At 42.1% G+C, this 26,768-nt stretch overlaps 1 protein-coding gene across 2 annotated transcripts in view; it reads right to left on the reverse strand.

Annotated features, from left to right (window-relative positions):
• Positions 1-268: 268 nt before the first annotated feature.
• LOC122671455 (magnesium transporter MRS2-I-like) overlaps positions 269-26,768 on the reverse strand; it is a 35,311-nt gene continuing 8,811 nt past the window's right edge. Inside the window, exons 5-11 of one of the 2 annotated variants that reach the window (XM_043868671.1) lie at positions 15,474-15,548; positions 13,955-14,182; positions 13,826-13,870; positions 941-985; positions 810-839; positions 506-625; positions 269-361 (exon numbers count right to left, since the gene is read on the reverse strand). In XM_043868671.1, the coding sequence (XP_043724606.1) occupies positions 275-361; positions 506-625; positions 810-839; positions 941-985; positions 13,826-13,870; positions 13,955-14,182; positions 15,474-15,548 (630 nt within the window). In that variant the 3' untranslated portion in view covers positions 269-274. The remainder of the gene's footprint in view (positions 362-505; positions 626-809; positions 840-940; positions 986-13,825; positions 13,871-13,954; positions 14,183-15,473; positions 15,549-26,768) is intronic. The other variant, XM_043868681.1, reaches the window with a different exon arrangement.

Here is a 26,768-nt window from a genome sequence, read left to right on the forward strand (position 1 = left end):
CCTGAATTTTTAAAACCATTCAAAAGAGGATGATATAAAATGACAACATGAATGAGGCAGAATCTTAAACATAATACAGCAGCACAGCTCCCCAGCGTTGCTGCCTGCATTTCCAGTGAAGCATAAATGGCCTAAAGTATTTGGAAAAGAGCAACGGTACTGTGGGTGGACCAGAGCAACCATAGCTGTATTTTATTGCCACGTAGAGATTAATATTCAAAGTTTCATGCCCTCAAACTCCATTCAGATTCTGCCCACTTGTTTTTTAAGATATTCAAGATCCAATGAGACCTTTGTGGCGCGCGTACGAAATGATCAACACAAAAAGGGAAATACAAACTATTCCCGTGAGGATGACCACCTGTTAATGAGAGAAAAAAAAAAAAAAAAGAAAAAAAAAAAGGGGTGTCATCCAGGTGTAGTGACTAGAACTTTGGCAAATAAATTACAGGACGCAGAAGATTTTTAGTTAGTTGAGTCTGGCGCAAAATATTACATTACTTACCCATTTAAACACGTATCCATGATCATCATTCCATGTATAAGGGATGTTCATGCCAAATATTCCAGCCACCAAAGAATAGATGGACAAACAAACAGTGCCAGAACTTAGGAAGAGCTCCAGCTGTGAACATAATGTAGGCAAGACAGATTAATAATTCATAAAAGAACATATAAGATCTTCTTGCTCTACCAAGCCAGGTTCATGTAGCCTCACAAACAAGATTAAGAGGAACTGATGCAGAGAATAGCTACTGGAGAAAGAAATTGGGTAAGAAAATGATCTATGGAGTGCTTCTATACATCACCTGAATCAACTGATTTCGATGATTGTCAAGCTGCAAGAAAGGATAGACAGGATTTCTTTAGGTCATAAAACATTCATATCCAAAAGAGCCCTCATCTGCTTGTTTCACAGATCAAGTTTCCAAGTGATTACCTGAATATTAATGTAATCCTCTGTGTCATCGATATACTCACGCAGCTGTAAAAGGGGGCGAAAATGTTATGCATGAATAACGAAGTTTAACCAGCTGGAATGAAAACAGGAAAACCAATGGATTGGGGGGGGGGGGGGGCAACCTAACCTAATCAAGGGTCCAGGACAAATATACTAAGATCCAAGCTAATGGATTTGTGCCAGTAGAATGTGTTACAATTGTTAAGCGAGACACTCCGGATTAATCCAATTCCATCTATCAATCTATCTATCTGTGCATAGTTATATGGGTGTGGTCATTGTGAATTTGTGACCTAGTTTAGAGGCATGATGCTATGATGGTGGCCATTGGGTACAATCTAATCTGTTGAGATTGACTACTTTACCTGATAGGGGTAATTTAGTCCTTTTATGTTAGTTGATTTATGTTTACTTTTTATTTTCTTTTCTGTTATCTTCTTTTCTGTATTTTTCTCCCTATCCGATCTCTATTTGGGATTCTTAATTGGAGTGGGAATTCCTAGTAGGAATAGGACTAGGGGGGATTCATACTTTGGCTATGATTTGAGGTGATTATAAATAAGGGGCTGGATGATCGATTCTGGTCATTCAAGCCATTCCATATTTCTGGTTTTACTAACATGGTATCAGAGCCTATTTCTCTGATCTAGGTTACAAAACTTCCCCCCTCTTCTCTCCCCTCCATCGTTTTCCTCCTCCTCCATCTTCTTCCTTTATTTTTCTGGTTTTTTCTCTTTGCTTAAGGGCAGCACTGATGAGGTGATCAGATGATCTAGCTGCTGCCCCTTCTTCTCTGCGATTTTTTGGAAGTTCCAGCTTTGAAGATCAGACCTATTTCTTATTGGAGTTTGATTGTTCCCCTTTGGAGGTTCCTATTTCGCACCATTGGACAGCATCTACTGCAGCCCTGCATTCAGCATTGAAGCTCTCTTCCCTCAATCGATCTTCCTTTCAGGGTTTTTTTCAAAACCCCGACTTTACTGATTTTGGGTTTTTTGGTTTCGGATATTGCTGATTTTTGGAGGGTGTCTCTCACACCATACATAGTACTCAACAACAGTTTCAGCCTCTTTCAAGTTTTTTGAAGACCCCTAACCCTAATCGATTACCTCTTCCAGGGTTTTGAAAAAACCCTGCACCTTATCGATTTTTAGGGTTAGGGCTGCTTGTGTTGCTGCTTCCAAGGGGGGTTTCATACCCTATTTTCGGTTGCTTCTTCTGGTATTTTTGCCCCACTTATCACACCATGCCAGACTCTGATGTTACCACGGCTACTTCTGACAGCAATGGTCAAACTAGGTCTGATTTTCTACCATATGCTGCTGCTATAAAGCTTGATGGTACGAACTACTTAATTTGGGCCAGATCTCTATCCTTAACTGTGGCTGGTAGGGGACTGACTGGCCATCTTACTGGCACCACCAAACAGCCTACTGAGGAAGGTGCTGCCCTTACTAAATGGGCTGCCAACGATGCTATGGTAATGTCCTTTGTTCTGAATTCTATGCACACCGACCTTTCTAGTCAGTATCTCCTCCTTGACACTGCTACTCAGATATGGACTGCTGTCAAGGAAACCTATGGTCGGTCAGGTAATGGTGCTCAGGTTTATGAGATCAAGAAGACTCTCCAAAACACTACTCAGAAGGAGTTATTTGTCACTAAATACTATGCTGCCCTCAAATGCTTATGGCAGCAATTGGATCATTATGCTCGTTTTCAGCCTACTACTACTACAGACATCACTGCCTATCACTCCTATGTGGACCAGTTTCGAGTGTATGATTTTTTGGCTGGCCTTAATGATGACTATGATCCTATTCGGGTTCAAGTTCTTGGTCGGGTTCCTTTCCCCACTTTAGAGGAAACTTTTTCTTATGTTCACGGTGAAGAGACCCGCCGGGCTGCCATGATGATTGCTCCCAAGGTTGAGCGATCAGCCTTACAGACTACTGGCTCCACTCCTGATCCTTCTTCTGATAGTGTTGCTGCTACTGCTACTGCCAAAGAGCCTGTGAAGTGTGATCATTGTCACAAGCCATATCACACTAAGGCTCAGTGTTGGAAACTACATGGGAAGCATGCTGATTTTGAGGCCAAACGTGGTCGTGCTAAGCCTAAAAACAAAGCCAATCACACTGAAAGTGTAGCTCCAACTCCCACTGCTGACATTGGTTTTTCCCAGGAAGAACTCCAGGCTCTCCGGCGTCTGTTGAACACATCCGCTGCCTCTACTACATCTACTACTAGTTTAAGTTCCTTCTTTGCTCGTACAGGTATTTCCTTTGCTGGTCATTGTGCATCAGTAGTTTCCACTCCATGCATCATAGACTCTGGTGCTACTGATCACAAGACAGGTTCTTCTAGCCTTTTTAATACATATTCTCCTGCTTCTGGTAAGGATAAAGTCAAAATTGCTAATGGGTCCCTCTCCTACATCTCAGGGAAAGGATCCATTGGTTGTTCTCATAATTGTCACGGCGGCATGGCGGTCCAAGGCGGTGGAGGCCTGTCTAAGCGCTTAGCCGGTAGAGCGGCCGCCTAAGCGGAGCTTAAGCGGTAAAGGCAGTCTAGTGTTAGTTTTCTCCCTCCCCCCCCCCCCCCCCTCCCTGAAAAAAAAAAACACCCAATAGTCAATATATGATGGCATGATGCATCACAGTATCATACCTTATATCATTAAAAATTAAATACAAAGAAGCAGCAGGCAGCAGTTAACCAAGTTACCATAATACCATTACCAAGCCAAAAAAAAAAAAAAAAACGCAGCAGAGAAGAAGAAGTAGCAGAACCAAATATCTTGAGCAATTGTTGTAGTTGTTAATACTACAGAGAAGAAGAAGAAGAAGCAGTAGCAGTCAACCAATAAAAAAACAAAAACAGAGAAGAAGCGGCAGCAGCAGCAGTAGGATGTTAGTGTGTTACAGAGAAGCAGCAGGCAGTAGTTAACCATGTTACCAAGCCAAAAAAGAAAAAAGCAACATAGAAGAAGCAGAAGAAGCTTAGAAGTTACAGAATACAGACCTTAAAAAAAGAAAAAAAAAAAAAAAAAGCAGTAGCAGTAGGCATTACAGGCTACAAAGAAGAATCAGAAGAAGTAAAGAAGTTACCAAGCAAAAAAAAAAACAGGAGAGTTACCGTTACAGACTACAGAGAAGAAGCATAGATAGAAGTTACCAAAAAAAAAAAAACAAAGAAGAAGTTACCGTTACCGACTACACTCTACAGAGAAGAAGAAGCATAAAAGTATAAGTGTAGAACTATAGAAGTTGCCAAGCAAAAAAAAAAGAAGACAAGAAGTTACCGTTACAGACTACAGAGAAGAAGCATCATAGAACCATAGAAGTTACCAAGCAAAAAAAAAAAAGAGAAGATCAGAAGAAGTTACCGTTACAAAGAAGAAGAATAGGGAGTAGAGACTTACCTTGCCGTAAAGGTAGGAGGAGGAGGAAGCTTCGCCTTTTGCGCAGGACTCGAGAGGTAGGAGGAAGCTTTGCCTTCGCCTGAGTGGAGTTGCCGTTGCCGGAGCCGGAAAGGAAGGAGGAAGGTCGCAGTGTCGCACAACCTTTTGCGTAGAGGAGTCGAGGGTTTTACTTTTAATTTCTTAGAGAAGAAGTTAAAGGCTTTTAGCCTTTTACAGTTTTACGTTTTAACTTTTAGGGATTTTAGATTTTTAGTTGTAAAGGATATTTATCCCATGTAGCAGCATACGTGAGATAATTATACACCAACCAATACCAATTAAACAAAAAGAATAATATATAATTGCATGAAAAAAAAAAAAAAAAAAAAACAAATACACACTCCATATTGGCATCCGTCTTGCCCTCATGGCGTCCCAAGGCGTCGCTTTAACCGCCTTGGCGACGCCTAAAGGGTCAAGTCGGCCGCCATTCACGAGTCCTATTAAGCGTAGGCTCGTTTAATACATGGGTTTCCGCCTGGACGCCAAGGCGGCGCCTAGGCGACGCCTTGACAACTATGGTTGTTCTCCTTCTCTTACACTATCATTTGTGTTGCATATTCCCAAATTTACAACTAACCTTGTTTCCATTAGCAGTATCACCAAATCCCTGAATTGTAAAGTGACTTTTTTTCCCACTCACTGTGTTTTTCAGGAACTGGACTCGGGGAAGACGATTGGATCGGGTAAAGTGCATGGCGGATTGTACCTGCTTGATGGAGATCCTACACCTACCCAGGCTTTAACTTCGGCATCTTTTTCTTCTGAATTACACAAATGACACTCTAGGCTAGGCCATCCCCCTTTAGGTACTTTATCAACTTTATTTCCAGCATTAGTTAAAGACCGTAATAAGGAAGAGTTTTTTTGTGAGCCTTGTGTCTTGGCTAAACAGACCCATTCAAATTATCCTATTTCTAATAAAAGATCCTCTTCCTTATTTCGTGTTGTTCATACTGATGTGTGGGGTCCTAGTAGGAAAGCTTCCCTGTCTGGACATCGGGGGTATGTCACTTTTATTGACTGCTACTCTAGGTTCACTTGGGTCTACCTTATGCACACAAAAAATGAAGTTTTTTCATGTTTTCAGCACTTACATCAGTTGGTTAAGACCCAATTCAATGCCACTCTTCAAATTTTGAGGAGTGACAATGGAAAATAGTATATGGACGGTCAGTTCCAAAAATACCTTGCTGCCCATGGAATACTCCATCAGACCAGCTGTGTCGACACTCCAACCCAAAATGGTGTGGTTGAGAGGAAAAACCGCCACCTCTTGGAGGTGGCTAGGGCTCTTATGTTTGCTCACAATGTCCCTTCCCTTTATTGGGGGGATGCTGTCCTTACTGCAGCCTATTTAATTAATAGGCTGCCCAATCGGGTTCTTCATTCCAAAGCATAGTTGTCAAGGCGCCGCCTTGGTGTCCAGGCAGAAACCCATGTATTAAGCGAGCCTATGCTTAACAGGACTCGTGAATGGCGGCCAACTTGACCCTTTAGGCGTCGCCAAGGAGGTTAAAGCGACGCCTTGGGACGCCATGAGGGCAAGGCGGACGCCAATATGGAGTGTGTATTTGTTTTTTGTTTTTTTTCATGCAATTATATATTATTCTTTTTGTTTAATTGGTATTGGTTGGTGTATAATTATCTCACGTATGCTGCTACATGGGATAAATATCCTTTACAACTAAAAAACTAAAATCCCTAAAAGTTAAAACGTCAAACTGTAAAAGGCTAAAAGCCTTTAACTTCTTCTCTAAGAAATTAAAAGTAAAACCCTCGACTCCTCTATGCAAAAGGTCGTGCGACACTGCGACCTTCCTCCTTCCTTTCCGGCTCTGGTAACGGCAACTCCACTCAGGCGAAGGCAAAGCTTCCTCCTACCTCTCGAGTCCTCTGCGCAAAAGGCGAAGCTTCCTCCTCCTCCTACCTTTACGGCAAGGTAAGTCTCTACTCCCTATTCTTCTTCTTCTCTGTAACGGTAACTTCTTCTGATCTTCTCTTCTTTTTTTTTGCTTGGTAACTTCTATGATGCTTCTTCTCTATAGTCTGTTACGGTAACTTCTTGTCTTCTTTGTTTTTTTGCTTGGCAACTTCTATAGTTCTACACTTCTACTTCTATGCTTCTTCTTCTCTGTAGAGTGTAGTCGGTAACGGTAACTTCTTCTCTATTTTTTTTTTGTTTTGGTAACTTCTATCTATGCTTCCTCTCTGTAGTCTGTAACAGTAACTCTCCTTTTATTTTTTTGCTTGGTAACTTCTTTACTTCTTCTCTGTAGCCTGTAATGCCTACTGCTGCTACTTTTCTTTTCTTTCCTTTTTTTTTTTTAAAGTTTGTATTCTGTAACTTCTAAGCTTCTTCTGCTTCTTCTATGTTGCTTTTTTCTTTTTGGCTTGGTAACATGGTTAACTATCGCCGCTTCTCTGTAACACACTAACATCCCTCTTCTGCGCCGCTTCTTCTCTGTTTTTGTTTTTTTATTGGTTGACTACTGCCGCTTCTTCTTCTTCTTCTTCTCTGTAGTACTAACAACTACAGCAATTGCTCAAGAGATTTGGTTCTGCTACTTCTTCTTCTCTGCTGCTTTTTTTTTTTTTGGCTTGGTAATGGTATTATAGTAACTTGGTTTACTGCTGCCTGCTACTTCTCTGTATTTAATTTTTAATGATATAAGGTATGATACTGTGATGCATCATGCCATCATATATTGACTATTGAGTATGTTTTTTTTTTTTTTTTTTTTTGGGGGGGGGGGAAGGGAGAAAACTAACACTAGACCACCTTTACAGCTTAAGTCCGCTTAGGCGGCCGCTCTACCGCCTAAGCGCTTAGACAGGCCTCCACCGCCTTGGACCGCCATGTCGCCGTGACAACTATGTTCCAAAGCCCCTATTGAGCTATTACTTGGCTCTTCTTCCCTTATAGTCTCACCTAAGGTATTTGGCTACGTTTGTTATGCCAGGGATACAAGGTCCCTTGGTAAACTTGACCCATGTAGTCTCCGTTGCATTTTCTTGGGCTACTCTGCTACACAGAAGGGGTACAAATGTTATTACCCTCCATCCCACAGGACTTTTGTCAGCATGGATGTTGTCTTTCATGAAAATGTTCCATATTTTGTGTCCCCACCTCTTCAGGGGAGAGTGTTAGTGAAGATGTGCTGACTATTGACTCTCCACCTCCACTTCAGTCTGTTTACCACGAGTCTGAACCAGTTCGGCCTGCCCCTAGTACTCCCCCTGAGTCAGGGGGAGAGGTTCCTACACAGGGGGAGACTATTTCTATTCAGGGGGAGCAATCTACCTCGGTCCAGACTTCTATCCAGAGGACTATTAGTGAATTTCAGAGGAGGATTGATGACAGTATTATGAAGACCTATGTAAGGAAACATAAGCAGGTTCAATCAACTGTTGCTCCAGTACCCATCCAATTGCCGAACTCGGATCCAGAACCTGCCCCTCCACCTGGTAATGTTCCTTCTCCTGAATTACCTATTGCTCTTCGCAAAGGTGTCAGAACTTGCACTCAGCATCCCATATCTAATTTTGTTTCTTATGATTCCCTTTCCCCATCCTTTCGTGCTTTTATTTCCTCTTTCTTCTGTTCGTATTCCTAACAATTGGCAGGAAGCTCTATAAGATGGAAAGTAGAAGGTAGCTATGATGGAAGAAATGGAAGCCTTGAAGAAAAATAACACATGGGAGCTTGTGGTTCTTCCACCTGGGAAGAAAACCGTTGGATGTAAATGGGTGTTTGTGGTGAAACAGAAGGTAGATGGCACTGTGGATAGGTATAAGGCACGACTTGTGGCCAAGGGGTTCACTCAGACATACGGCATTGATTATCAGGAAACTTTTGCACCTGTTGCAAAGTCAAATACTGTTCGTGTGTTATTATCTTGTGCAGTCAACCTTGGATGAGACTTGCAACAACTAGATGTAAAAAATGCCTTCCTAAATGGAGTACTGGATGAGGAGGTATATATGGACATTCCACTAGGGTTCTCTTGTGACAGAAACCAAGGAAAAGTGTGTAGGTTGAAGCGTACACTTTATGGGCTGAAGCAGTCACCTCGAGCATGGTTTGGCCGGTTCCACAAGGCCATGATTTCTGTGGGCTACAAGCAGAGTAATGTTGATCACACACTCTTTATAAAGAGGGCTGGTGAAAAACTCACTGTTCTTATAGTCTGCGTTGATGATATAATGGTTACTGGCAATGATGGTGATGAGATCAGACGGTTGAAGACTTTCCTTGGACAAGAATTTGAGATTAAAGATCTAGCGAAACTACTATACTTTCGTGGGATTGAAGTGGCCAGATCTTCTAAAGGCATTTTTCTCTCCCAGAGGAAGTATGTCCTAGACTTATTGGCTGAAACCGGGTTGTTAGGCTACCATCCTTCAAATACTCCTATGGACCCTATTGTTCGACTCAAGGAGAAAGAGGGTGAGCCTATTGATAAAGGCCGGTACCAAAGACTTGTAGGGAAGCCGATTTATCTCTCACACACTCGTCCTGACATTGTTGTCTCCATGAGTACTGTGAGCCAGTTTATGCATGATCCCTACTCTTCTCATATGGAGGTTGTTCTTCGTATCTTGCACTATTTGAAGTCAGCTCCTGGAAAAGGAATTCTTCTGTCTACACATGGTCATCTACGGATAGAAACATACACTGATGCTGATTGGGCTGGTTCTGCAGATCGCAAGTCTATTTCTGGGTATTGCTCCTTTGTAGGTGGAAATCTTGTCACCTGACGTAGCAAGAAGCAAAATGTAGTTGCTCGTTCTAGTGCCGAAGCTGAGTTTCGAGCTATGACACAAGGTATTTGTGAGTTACTCTGGCTTAAAGGTTTGCTACAAGATCTTGGTATTCCTATTCGTCTTCCTATGATGTTGTACTGCGACAACAAGCCTGCAATCAGCATAGCACACAACCCAGTACAACATGATCGTACCAAGCATGTTGAGGTGGATAGGCATTTCATCAAAGAGAAGTTAGAAGATGGGCTGATTTGCATTCCCTTTGTGACATCTGCTGATCAACTTGCTGATATCTTCACCAAGGGATTGTCTGGGAAATTGTTTCATCCCAATCTAGTCAAGTTGGGCATGATCGACATCTTTGCTCCAACTTGAGGGGGAGTGTTGAGATTGACTACTTTACCCGATAAGGGTAATTTAGTCCTTTTATGTTAGTTGATTTATGTTTACTTTTTATTTTCTTTTCTGTTATCTTCTTTTCTGTATTTTTCGCCCTATCCGATCTCTATTTGGGATTCCTAATTGGAGTGGGAATTCCTAGTAGGAATAGGACTAGGGGGGATTCATACTTTGGCTATGATTTGAGGTAATTATAAATAAGGGGCTGGATGATCGATTCTGGTCATTCAAGCCATTCCATATTTCTGGTTTTGCTAACATAATCAAAACATGACCAATTAGCAAGCCGATTATCAAAAGATGGACACACACACAGACATAGTCAATAAACCTGTCTAGGTAAAGTTAATTTCCGACAAGAATTCCAGGTTATATGTTCAATTCCCCCAAGGCTGCATGCCATTTTCATAGCTCTTTTATATCTTCTAGGGATGCAGATAGGAAGCAAAACAAATGACTGGATAACTGTTCTGAAGATCAAAACTATATCCTAAATTTCATTAATTTTTTTCTATTCATCAGAAATTATAAAATACTATTAAAAATTTCTCGGAAGTAGGAACATACAATTCTCAACCCATATAAAGTTCATATCTATCCCACAAGTACTCACTATCAAAGTAATTCTGTGTATTAATTGCAAAATAAACACAGTTATTCCTTTTTTTGAAAACATACATATTCCACTTGGTTTATTTTTAAAGATACCAAAAAATTCTCGTACCGTTATCTCTTGACTGACCATGTATGACTCTTCACCATTCATCTTCAATCAGTTCACATATTTCCAGGAAAAAAAATCAATAATTTTTTAGAAATTCATTTCAACATGCATGAAAGTCCAATTACATAAGTGAAGGGTGATGTTGAAGAGCCAAATATGCTACCACATGGCAAATACAGGTGCCAGTGATAGAAGTTACTTCAGCAGGGAAGAAAAACCTGCCACCTTAATACATACAAATTATTCAGCCAAAAAAGGGGAAAGACCTCCAAGGGTACAAGAAAGCCATATCATAACGAAACAGGATCAACACAACGAGCTTTACAGAAAGAGAGCTCAAAACAAAATATCCTCATATCTGCCAAAAAAAACTTAGAGCTTTATAGAAAGAAACTTCAAAACAAAATATCCTCGTTTCTGCCAAAAAAAACTAATGGAAATTACGCTGAAATTACATACTACTTTTGACAAGATGATCTAACCAAAACATTCAAGGCGAAGTCCCGTGGTGTATGCTCTTCGCCGATGATATCGTTTTGGTGGATGAGACAAAAGAAGGGATTAACTCTAAGTTAGAGCTTTGGAGGTCAACCTTGGAAACAAGAGGCTTTAAGATTAATAGAACGAAAACAGAGTATATGATGTGTAATTTTAGTCACACTGTGACGGATACTGATATAGTGTGAATTGAGGAAAGAGAGACACCGCAAAGTGACTATTTTAGATATCTGGGGTCAATCATAATAAAGAAGGTGACATAGAGGATGATGTTTCACAGAGAATTAAAGTGGGATGGATGAAGTGGAGAGATGCGTCCGGAGTGCTGTGTGACCAACGTATTCCTTTAAAGCTTAAAGGAAAGTTCTATAGGACTGTTGTACGATCGACGATGATGTATGAGGCAGAATGTTGGGCAGTTAAGAAGTGTCATATCAATAAGCTATGTGTAGCAGAGATGAGGATGTTAAGATGGATGTGTGGAAAAACAAGGATTACGGAACGAACGCATTAGAGAGGACTTGGGAGTTGCCCCGATCAATGACAAGCTCCGAGAGAGTCGCGAACGCATTAGAGAGGACTTGGGAGTTGCCCCGATCAATGACAAGCTCCGAGAGAGTCGTTTAAGGTGATATGGTCATATTCAACGAAGGCCTAGGGATGCCCCAATAAGGAGGAGTGATTTGATTCCGATTGAAGGAGCTAAAAGAGCTAGGAGCAGGCCTAAGATGACCATAGGAGAAGTGATGAGGAAGGACACACATAGTCTAGGTCTTGTACCAAGTATGACTTCGGATAGAGAATATTGGAGGGCAAGGATCCATGTAGCAGACCCCATTTAGTGTAGCAGACCCCATTTAGTTGAGATTCTCCTGGCGTGCTGGGCTGTGCCTCCTCCCTCTTACTATCTTTCATCTTTCATATTTCAGTTTTTCTCTTTATTCCTCATCTAAAGTCCATCCATACTCCAAAGTGTAATGAAAATATGTATTCCCAGCTTCCAGTTTGGATGCAGATCGATAGATCATCAATGGTACTCATCAAAATTTTCCCAAACTACTTGGAGTCAGCTACAGGAGACCTGTTTCAACACATAATCTATTTAAGACCATACTCACCCAATTCATTTTCTGTTTTCTCTGTCCTCTTAACATATCCGGTTTGCACCATATCATTTCTCATAGATGCATTTGTTGGTTTCCATTGCAGATGTCCAAACCATCTCAATCAAAATTCCCTGATCTCACCATCTACAGGAGGTGCTCCTAAATTCCATCAAATGCTTTGGTTTTCAGTTATGTTTCCCAGTCTTGCCACTCGGTTATCTCAATGTACGCATCTGTTGTCTCTTTATAACCCAAGATTAAACCCCATAAAACATTGCTGGCTTAGTGGCCACACAACCCTCCAGATGCTCCTCCACATTTTTAGCCACCAACTCTAACACTATGCACATCATCTTCTTCAATCTCCCGACTGAACCAAGAATTTATAGACAGTTGTTCTACAGTATCTTTGAATCATCAATCTTAACCAAAACTTCATTAATACACATCATTTTACTGAATTTGAAATTCATATACTTCATTATGCCTGATTTATCACAGAACTCCTTAATTCTTAAACATCCCTTCATAATTTAAACTTGAAATTTAAACCCCCCCCCCCCCCCAAAAAAAAAAAATCTCATAAAAAAAAACCATATTATCAGAAAACAGCTTGCACCGTAGAACTTTATCTGTACAAGTCTGCTCCAAATTAGTTAAAAGGAGGGAAAAAGTGAATATGAGCAAGAATTTGGAGCATTAAAAACTAATGACTTAGAATAAGTGAAAAAAGCAAGAAACCATAGCTTCCCCAACTTACACCAAGCTTCGTCATCTATGATCTAGTCAACTCATCCATAACTTAATGCATCAAGGCCTAGGCTTCACCTTCCTGGTGTAAAACCCACCATGAGTAGAAACATGCTCATATCCCACGTAATTCTAACTTCTAACACTAGTTACAGCCCCACCAAGCATGTTCTTAGTTCGTCAATGTATTTTCTTCAGGAAAGAAACCAAAACATCTGAAACCAATCACTGATTTCTCGAAATCAATACAAACTATGTAAGGATCTTTTGTCCTCTCTCTGAACAGTGCATCCTTTAATCAAGAATCTACCTGGAATAAATCTAAACTGATTTTGTAATATTAAACAATAAATTACTTCAAGATATAAACATTTTCTAATACTAATCAATAAATTATTCAGGAAAACATTTTATAAAGTATGATCCAAATCAGTCCCCGCAATTCAAACTCCAGCCAAAGGCTTTTGAAAACAATGGTTAGGCCCCAAAATGCATGACTTCTAGTGATAGACTTGGTAGGTCATTAGAACTCACTTATGGCTAGTAATTTAGCAGTTCAAATAGTTCAGATTCATCCAATAGGAATATCAAAATAAACTCTCAAAGGTTTTATCATAATCTCCATATAACCCTGTAGTAATATAACAGCAAGGTTGGAAATTGATTTTACTATTTTTACTGCCCTCGATGTTCTTTGCATTACATTCATAATGAGGTGAGAAGACTATAGATTATCTAGCTAGGCTATAATCAATCTATTTAATTATGCAGATTTCCCTAATCCTTCAATGTTATTTTCTGTTTTGCTTCATAACCTTTAACCAACACATTCTTTCAGTAGATAATGTATTCTGTACATCATCCCGAAAAAATATTTGGTTGTTAAACCACAACCTAGATATTGTCTAGAATATATCAACTATGAAAGTAAGAGGCAAACTAAGGATTACTTGATATGCCTATAATATGATAGGAGTAAGAGGCACCTCATACTGGAGATTGTATCCAATAGCTTTAAACAATATGGAAGTGAAACAGTATAAGGCGGAAGTATCTGTATATTAGTTCCTCCTAGTCTAGGAAGGAGAAAATTTTCTCTACTTAGACTATACACGTAGAAGTAATCAGTCAGCATCCATAAGTTCAACAGTGCATACCGTGGTCAATTTGTTCAATGTCCCATCAATTTGCATAAAGTATGCCTGCAAAATATAGAGTGAGTCAGGTCAAGCTTTAGCTTTGATCAAGTACGAACACCCATGAGTGAGTATATGACTGTGATAAACCTCAAGTAACATTTCAAGCTCCTCAACGTCATTCTCATCTCCACGAATGGTTGCAGCACTTGCCCTACTGGCTCTGGATATCTTTGATCCTATAGTAGGGGATGCAGGGCACCAATTAGGCACACCATATCCACTAACAGGGGAAGAAGCCCCAGCCAATTTTCTTGACAAGTATAGGTCAGCCATATCATCATCATCATCCAGAAGTTGTTCAAGCTCATCTCTTACCTGAAAGCAGCAACATTTGTTACAAACCAAAATCCTAAATATGCCCAAGGCCAGTCTGATTTTCAGTATTTAGGACTCCAACCTATAAGGAAACAGTGTTATTGGTAATATGCAGCTGAAAATACAAATGAAAGCAAAAACTTAATTCTCCATTCTTACGAAAACTATAGATAGACAATAAAAAAAAACAACATGTATTATCACTATAAAAATGAACTAAACATGGATAGATAAACTGCATAAAGTCTAATATAATGTCCCATTGTCCCCCCCCCCCCAACAACTAAACTTGCCAGGATATAAAACCATAGACAGTATATAGCAGAATATCCAAACCTTCTTTTGTTTAGGGGTTTTTTTTTCCCGGGGGGGATGCATACAAGAGGTAGTGTGTAAAATTAATCACATTCACTCAGGGTTCTGTCATTTACTAACACTGCCACACCCGTACAATCAGAAGTCTTTATCAGCCTGGGAAAACAGAATGACCAGATAGAAATGTCTGAGCTTACATTGATGTAAAGATGCTTAAGGAGAGGTTCATAGCTCAAAAGTAAGATACACATGAAAAGCATTCTTCAGGCTGTAAGGTTGACTTATATGAGGGGCATATGCCTGATTTGTGAATTATAACAAGCTTATCATGACAAGACCGAGACCAGAATGATTATTTTTCCCTTCCCTAACAACCTTGAAATTTGTTTAAATTATCACTTCAAAAATTGCATTATTATATCTACAGTCTATAAAACTCCTTTCAGAATTGAGATCACACAGTATTACTTCAGAGGTTTCTGGTGTCACCAGTCTGCAATAAATTCTAAGATGATTTTCTTGTAACCATTTGCTAGAAGTCAAATTAGCATATCAATAATTTAAAGCTTCGATAAAAAAGGTCAAAGTATAACAATACCATATGTCATATTTCGATTGCCCTGCCATGAAAAAAATTTAACCACCATCTTTTTTTATTAATGAGATTTTCTTATTGACACCCCTTAAGGTGTCAAATAATTTGTAACCTTATTTTTTTGCCCTCTTAAGAATAACAAACTTCTTCGGTGATGGTAAATTCATCTCATTTCCCATGTGTACTCAAAACGTGTGTGAGACAACAACAGTTCTTGAGAATGACACTATGATAAGGGCACTTTCAAATTATTTTGAAAACTTTTTTCACCCCTAACTTAAAGAAATTTTGGGAATAAGACAAAATACATAATATTGCTAAATACAAGTAAAATGTCTACAGTGCTTTGGATACCAGAGCCTTGAGAGAGATATTCCATACCTTTTGAACCCGAGCAGTCAACCTTGTCATTGCACTCTTCAGTTTACGTACCCGATCCAAGTTCCGGCTACTTATCTGCAAATTGTAACAAAATTTAACAAACCAATAGCAAGGAGGGAGGGTTGCTCAAGTCCAATACCACTAACTGTGAACATTAAAATGAAACAATGAGAAGCACACAATCAAACCAATTTGAAAAGGATAGACTAAACTCCACTGTAACAAATTCTATCCATGAAAAGCAATTTTCTTACTTAGGAGACTCATGGAAAGATATAGAGAGGCCAGTGTTGGGCCTTTGATCCCATGTGTTTTCTTTGTAATGGATTAATGGGCCTATAATGTGGGTAGAGGCTAGAAATACTGAATTACTTAATTAGGTGTCTTTATTTCTTTATTTTAATGGTTATTAAGTGTTTTAGTTAGGCTGGATTAGGATTCTATAAGTCCAGTCCTGTCTTGAGTTTGTTTACTTTATTATTTCACTTTCCTAGTCACACCCCAAACCACCCCCAGGGAGGAATAGGTAGGTGACCCAATTGCATAACGGTATTCCGCCAAATCCCACGGATCTAGAAGCAGTTAATACATTCACGGACACACATCCATAACATTACCACAAGAAAAATCAGAGTGCTGCAGATAATCTATAATTATAAAGGAAAAAGAGAAAGCATAGCGATACGGGAAATGATGGTGATATATATACTTAAGTAAAGTTGTTCATCTCCCCCACACAACCCACAAACTGAACAGTAAGATCTGAAATATACATAAGCAGAAACAAAAGTACATATGTACAAGGCGAGATAACTCAACCCCAAAAAGAAAAGAAGAAACAAAAACAGGAAACAAGAACGGGGATAAACTCCTGACAAATCAAAAAGGAGTCCCCAAGACAAAAAGCATCAAGAGCACCCTTCACGAGTCTTCATCAATAACTACTGAGAATGCTCGCATCATCGGCACGACCTCCGTCGGGGTCCATACCAATATCATCATAACCACAAGGGCTCTCCTCCTCGTAATGAGCCTCCATGCCACAGCGGCATCCACCTATAGAATCATCTAATAGAAAAACATATATAACAGAGTGTGAGCTCCACTGAGCCCGTGAGGAAAACATATCATCATGCATGCATATGCAACCACATTCCACATGATCCTACATGATATGCAAGTCCAGTTAGTTATTTATTAACCACCTATCAATACAACTAAGGCAGGTTAGTGCAACTACAATCCCTAATACATGTATCCCTGGTGTGGGCTTGGTTACCCCTTCCCGGGATACACCCATTGAGTTGTCGGAGAGGACCAGCCAGCTCCAGCGCACAAATCCTTGGTCAGCCCGACCAGCCCTCTGTGATTAAACCGGTGAGGTAACTGACTCAATATCATAAGTCACCCTTTCGGTGCTTCCCGGCATGTAGCTCGAGGATCAACTTTGTTTGGCTTATAGCCATAATTTCACCTATCGGTGCTTCCCAAGCATGTAGCTCGAGGCTTCCCAGCTTATAGCTCGAGGCAACCCAGCATATTGCCGAGGGTTCCCGGCGTATTCGCCCGAGGTTTTACGGTAGTCCTCAGAGGCATCCAACACCTTAACCCCTGTTGGCAAGGGTGCGTAGCATGGGTGATGAATCACTAGCCCCATGTCTATATGGCATCGTATGAGTCAGGCAGTGTCAACTGTATCCCATTCTACGAGCTACCACAGGCCTCATTTCCAAGCCGGCTACGGCATCTAGTTTAACAGTCACCGTCATCATGATATATTCAAACAGAGTTGATCAACAGTCACGCGATGTGTAACAATTATGAAATAGAATTTAATTAAGTAATACAGCATTACAATTATAAATTAATTGCCGGCATAATAATAATAATGTTACATGTACAGACACGATAACATTTCACTCACCTGGGTCTGGTTCTACGAGATCATCTGTTGTTTCAGTTCCGGCTGCGGTCCGGCAGTATACCTCGAGCGCGGGATCAAACCCTAAATATAAATCAGAAATATGTCACTTAATATTCCAAACTATTTTTTGATGTCCTAGGGTTGATCTAGGCTCACTGGTTTGACTCGGTGTACAGTCGGTCATCACTTGGAATTCTCTGGGCCTTGCACTAGGCTTTAGGTCTAAGTCCTGATGCATCATCCGGAAAATATGGTCTAGGGGCAGAATGGTAATGTATCCCCTGCAGTACATGTATCTAGGTCACAATAGCCATACAACACTGTCCCCAAGTCAGCAGTGCTACAGGGCCAACACAAGTAGGGTTTCCAAGCCCTGCGGGGCCCACTTGGGCACCCAAGGTGTTCATAATTATGGGCAGATGTGAGGAGGGGTATTTTGGTCATTTACCACCTCCTTACACTGCTTATAGTCCATATGTGGAGGTCCCCAAAGCAGATCAGCAAAATTACCTCTTTTAATTCTCTGGGCGATGTCTCTGGGTGATGTGTGCATCGCCCAGAGCCTGTTTAGCACATGAACAGGCTCCAATTCCTATGTTTTACACCACGTGCAGTGCCTTGATCAATCCCCCATGCATGTTAGGTCATTATGGACCTCAGTTTGCACTGATCTTCATGGACTTTTACCTGGGCCCACCTCTTGGCTGCCAGGAGCTGCCCAGACAGCCCAGTGAATAGTAACCCAGTAGAGCTTCAGCTGCAGACCATGGATTTGGCTGCATGCAAGGGTTGTTTCACGTGTGTTAGGGAAATCTAAGGCTGCTGCAACTCATGGCTAGGCTGCATGCAGCCAGGGCACACAGATCTGAGTCCAAACTGCCTGTTCTTGGTGCAACAGTGTAGTGCAGTCTGGCACATGCATGGATTTCGGTCTCAGGTGTATAACAGCAACCAAAATCATGCCTCAAGGCTCAGATCTTCCATGCAACATGTTTGCATGTTAGATCTGAAGCCATACATGGCAGCCCCTTAGTGTTTTGGGCAAACCATGACCAAAACTCACCCAAAAACACAGAGATCTAGAGGGATGAACAGTAACAGCAATATGGAAGCATTTTTAAGGTATGTTTTCATACCTGGAATATGCAAGGGTGGCTGCAGGACTGGGCTGATGCACAAGGGATAGCTTCCCTTCCTTCTCTCTTCTTCTTTCCCTTCCTTTCTTCTTCCTCTCCTTCTCTTTCTCTCTTTTCTCTCTTCTTTTTCTCTCCACGGTTTCAACAGTGTAATAAACTTCTAAAACTAAGCTGGGGTCTTCTATTTATAGACCAGCCCCCACTAAGGTCTGTTTGCTTGCTTAGGCCCCTTTTGAGAATGCATTTTTAAACTGATTTTCAGTCCCTCTGGGCACTCAGGTGGGGCCCACAGGGGTCCAAGGGTATGAGCTGGTTCCTCAGACTCCCTTCAACCTATGGAGGGTGCCCATGTCCAATATGGGTGGTCCCCACACATCTGCAGATTAAAATAATGCATTTTTCCACTCTGGGAGATGTCTCTGGGTGATGTGTGCATCGCCCAGAGAATACAGCAAGGCTGTTTCACCTTAGGCTTGCATAGGGGTTTGACCCAGGGTTGGGGCCTTGCCAAGGTACTAAAACTCGGGTCTCGATACCAACTCGACTCTTGGAAAAACCGAGAAGAGTCGAGATCTCGCCGAGTTGGTGCATTTTTTTTTTTCAACTCGAAGCCTCAACTTTGGGTCAACCCGAGATCCGAGATCTCACCGAGATATGTCGAGTTTTGTCCAATTAGGAAAGGTATTTAAGTGGTAGGTGGGTTAAAATAATGGGTCAAAACCGAGATCCGAGATCTCGCCGAGATATTGCACTTTTGAGACTCGTAGGCAGTCTCGTCTCGGCTTTTCCAAAAATCGAGAAACTCGACGAGATCTCGCGAGTTCTCGAACTATGGGCCTTGCACCTACATGTCACTCAAGGCCCTTTGCATCTATTTTCAAGTGTGGGACCCACATTTATGGAGAGGAGAGAGAATACCTGGAGTCCAAACAGTACATTATGCTGTGGGCAGTACAACTGCAAGGATCAGCAATCCATCTTCTGACAGGTATGTATGAGGACATCCTCGGGGGTTCTCCATTAAATTCAATCACTGGAGTGATACTCCACAATGTGCTTGGATGCCATATCAGGGGTTCCTGTCCTTCAATCAAAAATTCCAGCCAGTCAGGGGCAGGTTTGACATTTCTCCCCACCTTACAAAAATTTCGAGGACGAAATTTGCTTACCTTGTAGCTCGATGAGTTGGGGATACTTTTCTTTCATTTCTTCTTCACGTTCCCACGAAGCCTCTTCTATGGGATTATTTCCCCATCAAACCTTTACAAAGGCAACCGTACGGTTACGGAGATTATGTTCTTTTCTATCCAATATCTCCGTAGGTTGTTCTTCATAAGTCATATCCACATCCAACTGCTCAGGTTCAGTTGAGAATACATGTGTTGGGTTGTTGATGTACTTTCTTAGCATTGACACATGGAAAACATCGTGGACGCCCTGTAAAGTTGGTGGTAATGCCAGCCGGTATGCTACGGGTCCTACTCTGTTGAGGATCTTATAGGGACCAATGAATCTTGGGCTCAACTTGCCCTTTTTATTGAAACGTAGCAATCCCTTTGTTGGGGACACCCGGAGGAATACCTTTTCTCCGACATTGAACTCAATATCCTTCCTCCGATTATCAGCATAACTCTTCTGCCTTAATTGGGCCGCTTTAATCTTCTCTCTAATGATATCCACCTTCTCACATGTCGCCTGTATCATTTCGGGCCCAAGATACTTCCGTTCTCCGACTTCATCCCAATACAACGGGGTCCGGCACTTTCAACTATAGAGAGCTTCATACGGTGCCATGCCAATGGTGGAGTGGTAACTATTGTTGTAGACAAATTCCACCAAAGGTATGTGGGCATCCTAGTTGTCGCTCATTTCCAAGACACAGGCTCTGAGCATGTCCTTCAGAGTCTGGATTGTTCTTTTGGACTGTTTGTCCGTCTGCGGGTGGAAAGCCGTACTAAGATTTAACTGAGATCCCAGTGCCTTTTGTAAACTTCTCCAAAACCTTGAGGTAAATCGAGGATCCCTATCAGATACAATACTGACAGGCACACCATGTAAGCGGACTATATTTTCAATGTATAGTTGGGCAAGCTTCTCCATCGAATAGTTTATTCTGATGGGGATGAAGTGAGCTGCTTTCGTCAGTCCGTCTACAATCACCCAAGTTGCATTCATTCCCCTTCTGGTATTGGGTAGATTTGTCACAAAATCTATAGTGATCCTTTCCCATTTCCACTCAGGTATAGGGAGTGGCTGCAGTAACCCATACGGTTGGTGTCTCTCTGCCTTTATTTGTTGGCAGGTGAGGCATTCAGACACGTATATTGCTATGGTCTCCTTCATCCCCATCCACCAGTAGTAATTCTTCAGATCCTTGTACATCTTTGTGCTTCCAGGGTGGATTGAATAGGGTGAGTTGTGTGCCTCTTTAAGGATTCGGTCTTGGACATCATAATCGTCGAGCACGCACAATCTGTCTCGAAACTACAATGCCCCATCATGGGACAGTGAGAAATCTGGGTCCTTATGGACTCCTTGCTGCACTTCCCAGATTAGCTTGGCCAACTCGAGGTCCAACGGTTGCTTCGCAATTATCTCTTCTCGTATCGACAGCTGTAAATCCATAGCTGCTAATTGCATAGCCATTCCTTTGATCACGAGTTCTAGATCAAACTTCTGGGCTTCTTCTAACAACTGCTCGCTTACAACCAAGGAAGCGAGGGATGCAGTCTGTGATTTTCTGCTCAGTGCATCCGCCACTACGTTGGCCTTGCCAGGGTGGTACTGAATCTCACAGACGTAGTCTTTCATCAATTCTAACCACCGTCTTTGTCTCATATTCAGCTCCTTCTGGGTGAAAAAAATACTTCAGACTCTTATGATCGCTGAAGATTTCGCTCTTTTCACCATAAAGGTAATGTCGCCTTATCTTCAACGCGAAGACCACCGCCGCCAATTCTAAGTCATGAGTGGGGTAGTTCTTTTCGTGTTCCTTCAGTTGTCTTGAGGCATAGGCGACCACTTTACCTCTTTGCATTAAGACGCCACCCAATCCTGTTCTGGATGCGTCAGTGTATACCACCATTCCTCTGGTGCCGTCCGGAATGGTCAAAACTGGAGCCGTCACCAACCGGTTCCTTAACTCTTGGAAGCTCTTCTCGCACGCCTCATTCCATTCAAACTTTGTGCCCTTCTTCGTTAGCTTTGTCATGGGTGCCAAGATGCGCGAGAAATTTTCAATAAACCGGCGGTAATACTTGGCGAAACCTAAGAAGCTTCGGATCTCTGTGGCATTCTTCGGAGTCTCCCACTTAAGAACCGCTTTCACTTTGTCTGGGTCCACTTTAATGCCATCCTTGGTGACGATGTGCCCCAGGAATCCAATTTGGTGAAGTCAAAATTCACACTTACTGAACTTGACATATAACTGGTGTTCTCTTAACCGCTGCAACACGAAGGTAAGGTGTCGAGCATGCTCGTCTTCACTCTTGGAGTACACCAGAATGTCATCAATAAACACAATGACAAATTTATCCAACACGTCATGGAATACTCTATTCATCATATCCATGAATGCCGCTGGGGCGTTACTTAACCCAAACGATAAGGCTAGGAATTCATAATGTCCATATCGAGTTCTAAACGCCGTCTTGTGTATATCGCCGCTCTTGATCTTTAATTGGTGGTATCCGCACCTAAGATCAATCTTGGAGAAAACCCTCGCTCCCTGTAGCTGATCAAATAGGTCGTCAATGCACGGCAACGGGTATCGAATCTTGATGGTCAGCTTATTTAGCTCGCGGTAGTCGATACACAGCCGCATGCTACCATCCTTCTTCTTTACAAATAGCACAGGTGCACCCTAGGGAGACACACTAGGTCGTATAAAACCTTTCTTCGGTAGGTCTTGTAACTGGACCTGTAGCTCCTTCAATTCGATAGGTGCCATTCGATATGGTGTCTTGGATACCGGTGCTGCACCAGGAATTAGATCAATCGCGAACTCTGTCTCACAATCAGGCGGTAGCTGGGTCAGATCTTCTGGAAAAACATCAGGAAATTCTTTGATGATGTCAAGTTCCTCCAAGGGCTTTATCTTTGCCTCGGTGTCCATTATTGTGGCCAAAAAGCCTTGACACCCATCATCCAGCAACTTCCGTGCCTAGAGGGCGGATAAGGTTATCCTTCTGGGTTTCTTCTTTGGTTCACTTTGATAGGTGAATATTATCTTCTTCTCCACACACAGGACGTTTGCTCCATAGGCGGATAGCCAATCCATACCTAATATCACGTCAAAGTCCTTCATATCGAGCTTTATTAGACGTGCGATCAAGTTTCTCCCACAAATTTCTACCTGACAGGGGTCGTAGACTTCCTTCAAGCTCACGATACCACCCGTCGGTGTACTGACTACTAAATCGCGCCCGATGTCTCTCGGTTGAGCTCCCATCCTACTCGCAAAGGTGGTGGAAAAGAAGGAGTGGGATGCGCCCGAGTCGAATAACACTCGTGCAAGAATGGTTGAGACACTCAGGGTAGCTAGGGTTTGTATATAGTTTAGGTTACACATTTACACCGGTTATTCCCTATAACTTAGTAGTGTTCAGTGGACTTATCTGTCATTACAATGGGGTTCGCCTCTGCGTCTTTGTTTGTTAATGCGAACACCTTTCCTCGCGTCCGATTGTCCCGTGGCTGAAAAGGTCTAGTGTAGGACTGATTTGGCGAATTATTGTTGTATCCGCACTGCCTGCACTCTTTGGCCATGTGCCCTTCTTTATTGCACACGTAACACTTATACAGTGGAACAGCTGGTGTTGAGGCTTGGCTCACTTGGATTGTGGCTGGTCGGGCTGGCGAAGCTGCTGTTGTCACTTGACTTGTAACCGATTGAGCAGGTCGATTGAAAGTGGGGCGGAAAGGATTCTGACCCACATTTGGCTTACGGTACAGAGTCGGATTGGGGCTTGAACTTGTTCCTCGAAAAACCTTGTTTGGCCAACCATAAGTCTGGAAATTGTTTAGCCTTTTGCCCAACCCGGGCGACGTTGTAGCCTTCTCTTTTTCTTTCTCTTTAAATCTGTCTTCCATAGTGTTCGCCTTGTCGACCATCTGAGCATAATCCCGGATGTCCATAATCGACAGAACTGACCCGATCTCAGGTTTAAGTCCCTTCTCAAACTTCTTCGTCTTACTGACTTCCCCCTTCAGGTGCTCTGGAGCGAAATGAAACAGATCTTCGAATCGTTGCTGATAATCCAGCACTTACTTGTTTCCTTGTACCAGTGCGGAGAACTCAGCTTCTTTCCTGTCCCTAAAGCTCTCTGGGAAGTAGTTCTTGAAGAAGACTTCTATAAATTGCTCCCACGCGGGATTCGGGTAAGCGGCTTCAAGATTTGGCTTAGTAGCCTTCCACCAAGCTTCAGCCTCATTCTATAGCTGGTAACCCGCACATATCAACTTTTGCGCATCCGTACATTTGAGCACATCAAATGCCTTCTCTAAGGCGCTAATCCACCGTTCCGGCTGCATTGCCTCCGAGTTCAACTTGGAGAACACGGGTGGCTGCAGTTTCTTGAATCTCTCCATTACCTTGGTGGTAGAGTTTTCCGCTAAGTATTGAGGTACAAGTGATGGAAAGAGTACGGGCCGGTTGGGTGGTGGAGGTGGAGTTGCGCACTCTTGCATCACGGCGGCAAATTGTGTAGACATTTGGCCCAGCAGCTCTTGTTGTTAATGCATAGTCCGCATCATAGTAGTCATGAACGCATTCACCTCACCGGCTGCTATACCCGGCTGAGGTGCCGCAGCAGTGGCTTGAGCAGCCATTGGTGCCCTTGGCGGAATAACCGATGCTTCAGAATTTTGGGCCTGGGTTCCATTTGGCAACTCAACCTCTGGAATAGTGCGAGGGTGTCTTCCTCGACGACCACCGCGGGTACTTCTTGTGTTGACCATGGTTGCTTTTCTGAAAAGAGCAACTTGTTCAATAATCTGATACTCCTTACTGAGGCTAACAAACAATTTCCTAGTTAATACATGTACATACCTATTCCACAGTTCCAGTGAATTCATGTAGTCATTCCAGCAAGGTGTGTTTTATTTGCTTATTCATTCAATTCTTTTTGTTATTTGTTTTATGTCATGTTATGCATGATGTTCACTTGAGTTTTAAAATTTTAGCAACGATTCTCTTGAGTTATGTACCTGGGCCTAACAGGCAAGTCTCTGCAACTGCCAACTAGTGATAATATTCTGCACATAAAGGTAAGCTATATCACCTCTAACCTCGTCTGCTGGGGATAGGTAAATGGCTCGATCCACAGGTCCACTAGCGTCCGCAAGAGCTAAGTAAATTACTAATTGGTTCTCAACACGGGCTTGTATGTCATGTATCCTGATCAGTCTTCTCCTCAGTTGCCTAATGTATCGCATGTTGTTGGGGTCTCTAGGCTTGAATGAGGTAGTAAGGTCCTGTCATGAAGAGGTTCTAAGTATCAAGTCACTATGGATACTTAATTAACAGAATTAAGTACATGTCTATAGGAATTTAAGTAATCATGAGCAGGAGAAAATAAATAGGTTGGCTTGAGGCATCTTAGCACCTATGGGGTTTAACTTCGATTAGACAACCTATCGGAACCTACTCTTGGTTGAACTAGGTTGTGGGTACGGTGAGGTCTACATTCAATCATGGTTCATACATGCATGACAATAGGCACATAATACTTAATATTAAGTACACCCTATTTATTCATAGATATGAGCATATTCATTTATTCTTAATTATCTAAATAAATAGAGGAAATCCTAAATGCCCTAATGCATTCTTTTATACTTCTCCCACCCCGCATGCAATATGTTATTTATCCACAAGTGTATTATTATTTAATTATTTAATTAAAAATTTTATTATTATTAATATATTATTTCTTTAAGTTCACATATGGGTTTAATTTGTGTTTTTATGTTTATTATGTCCTTTCTAGGCAAAACTTACAAGTTCACAGGTTTTTATGCAAAAACAGCAAAGTTCCATTCTCTAGGCGTTGTCTCTGGTCGTTGTCACATTGCCCAGTGCTATCGCCCAGAGAATCGGGGCCCAACTTATATCAGTCCGAGACCAGTCCTTTTCACCCCATTTGTTCTCTAGTGCTTCCTAAACACCTAGGGCAGAGCTCCAAAGCCTAGTGTGATTACTTCCACACCATATCCACCCAATTTCACGGGTCCCCCGCGATCCTACCCGACCTAGGGTAAGATTCTTTAACTTTTTCTCTTGTTTTAGGTTATTTTCCATGATTTCCTTGTCTTGGCTTGGATTTTACTATTTTTCTTGCCCTAAGCTCTCCTATTCTTCCCTTTTTGCAGCACCATGTCCACTAGTCATCGCACAGCGTGGAAATCCGTAGCACGCAAGAGGCTACGGTCCGAATCTGAGCATTCTTCGTCCTCATCAGTGCCACCCACCTCACCGAGAGAGGATTCTTCTTCCGAGGAGCCGGATTTCGACCAGTTCTTATTTTCTAGGTACGAGCATTTCAAGGATTGGGACAAGTTTAGGTCCAAAAGCATAGTGAATGGGAGGGTGGTACAGGTGGATGACTTCCATCAGTACAACTTATACACTAGGTTTAACATCCTAGGTTGGGCACCTATGTTGTTGCCCACCGAGCCATGTTACCCTAATTTCGGTACTTCTATTGTAACTTGGTGCCATCTGGGGCACAGGAGTTCGGGTTGGAGAGCAGGGTAAAGGGAGTGGATATTAGACTTACCACTGCCACCTTGGCAGGGATCCTTGGGCTGCCAAACACTGGTGAGAGATGCTATTACAAGCCCAGGATAGACATCTCATACATGTTTTCCTTGGAGACCAAGAGGAGGGTCTTCAAGGCACTGACAGGTTCGGAGAGGACTCCTAAGTCCGAGGCTGCCTACAAACCTAGTGCACGGATCATCAGTAGGTGTGTCTCGTATAACATCTACCCAAAGGGCAGGAATAGAGGTAGCATTTCTATGTTGAGGGCCTACATTACTTACTGCTTGTTGGGAGCGGGTCAGGGGGGTCCAGTCATCAACCTCCCATATCTTCTTCTACAGGCCATGTTGTATCACGCCCAAAACCCTTCTGATGGGAACCTTCCATATGGGAAGTTCCTAACCTTGGTGTTCCGACACTTTGATGTTCCCTTGGATGGTGAGTATATAGATAGGGACAGGTCTAGACCCATC

This window comes from Telopea speciosissima, chromosome 1 (genome assembly GCF_018873765.1).
Source record: "Telopea speciosissima isolate NSW1024214 ecotype Mountain lineage chromosome 1, Tspe_v1, whole genome shotgun sequence".
Classification (NCBI taxonomy): domain Eukaryota; kingdom Viridiplantae; phylum Streptophyta; class Magnoliopsida; order Proteales; family Proteaceae; genus Telopea; species Telopea speciosissima.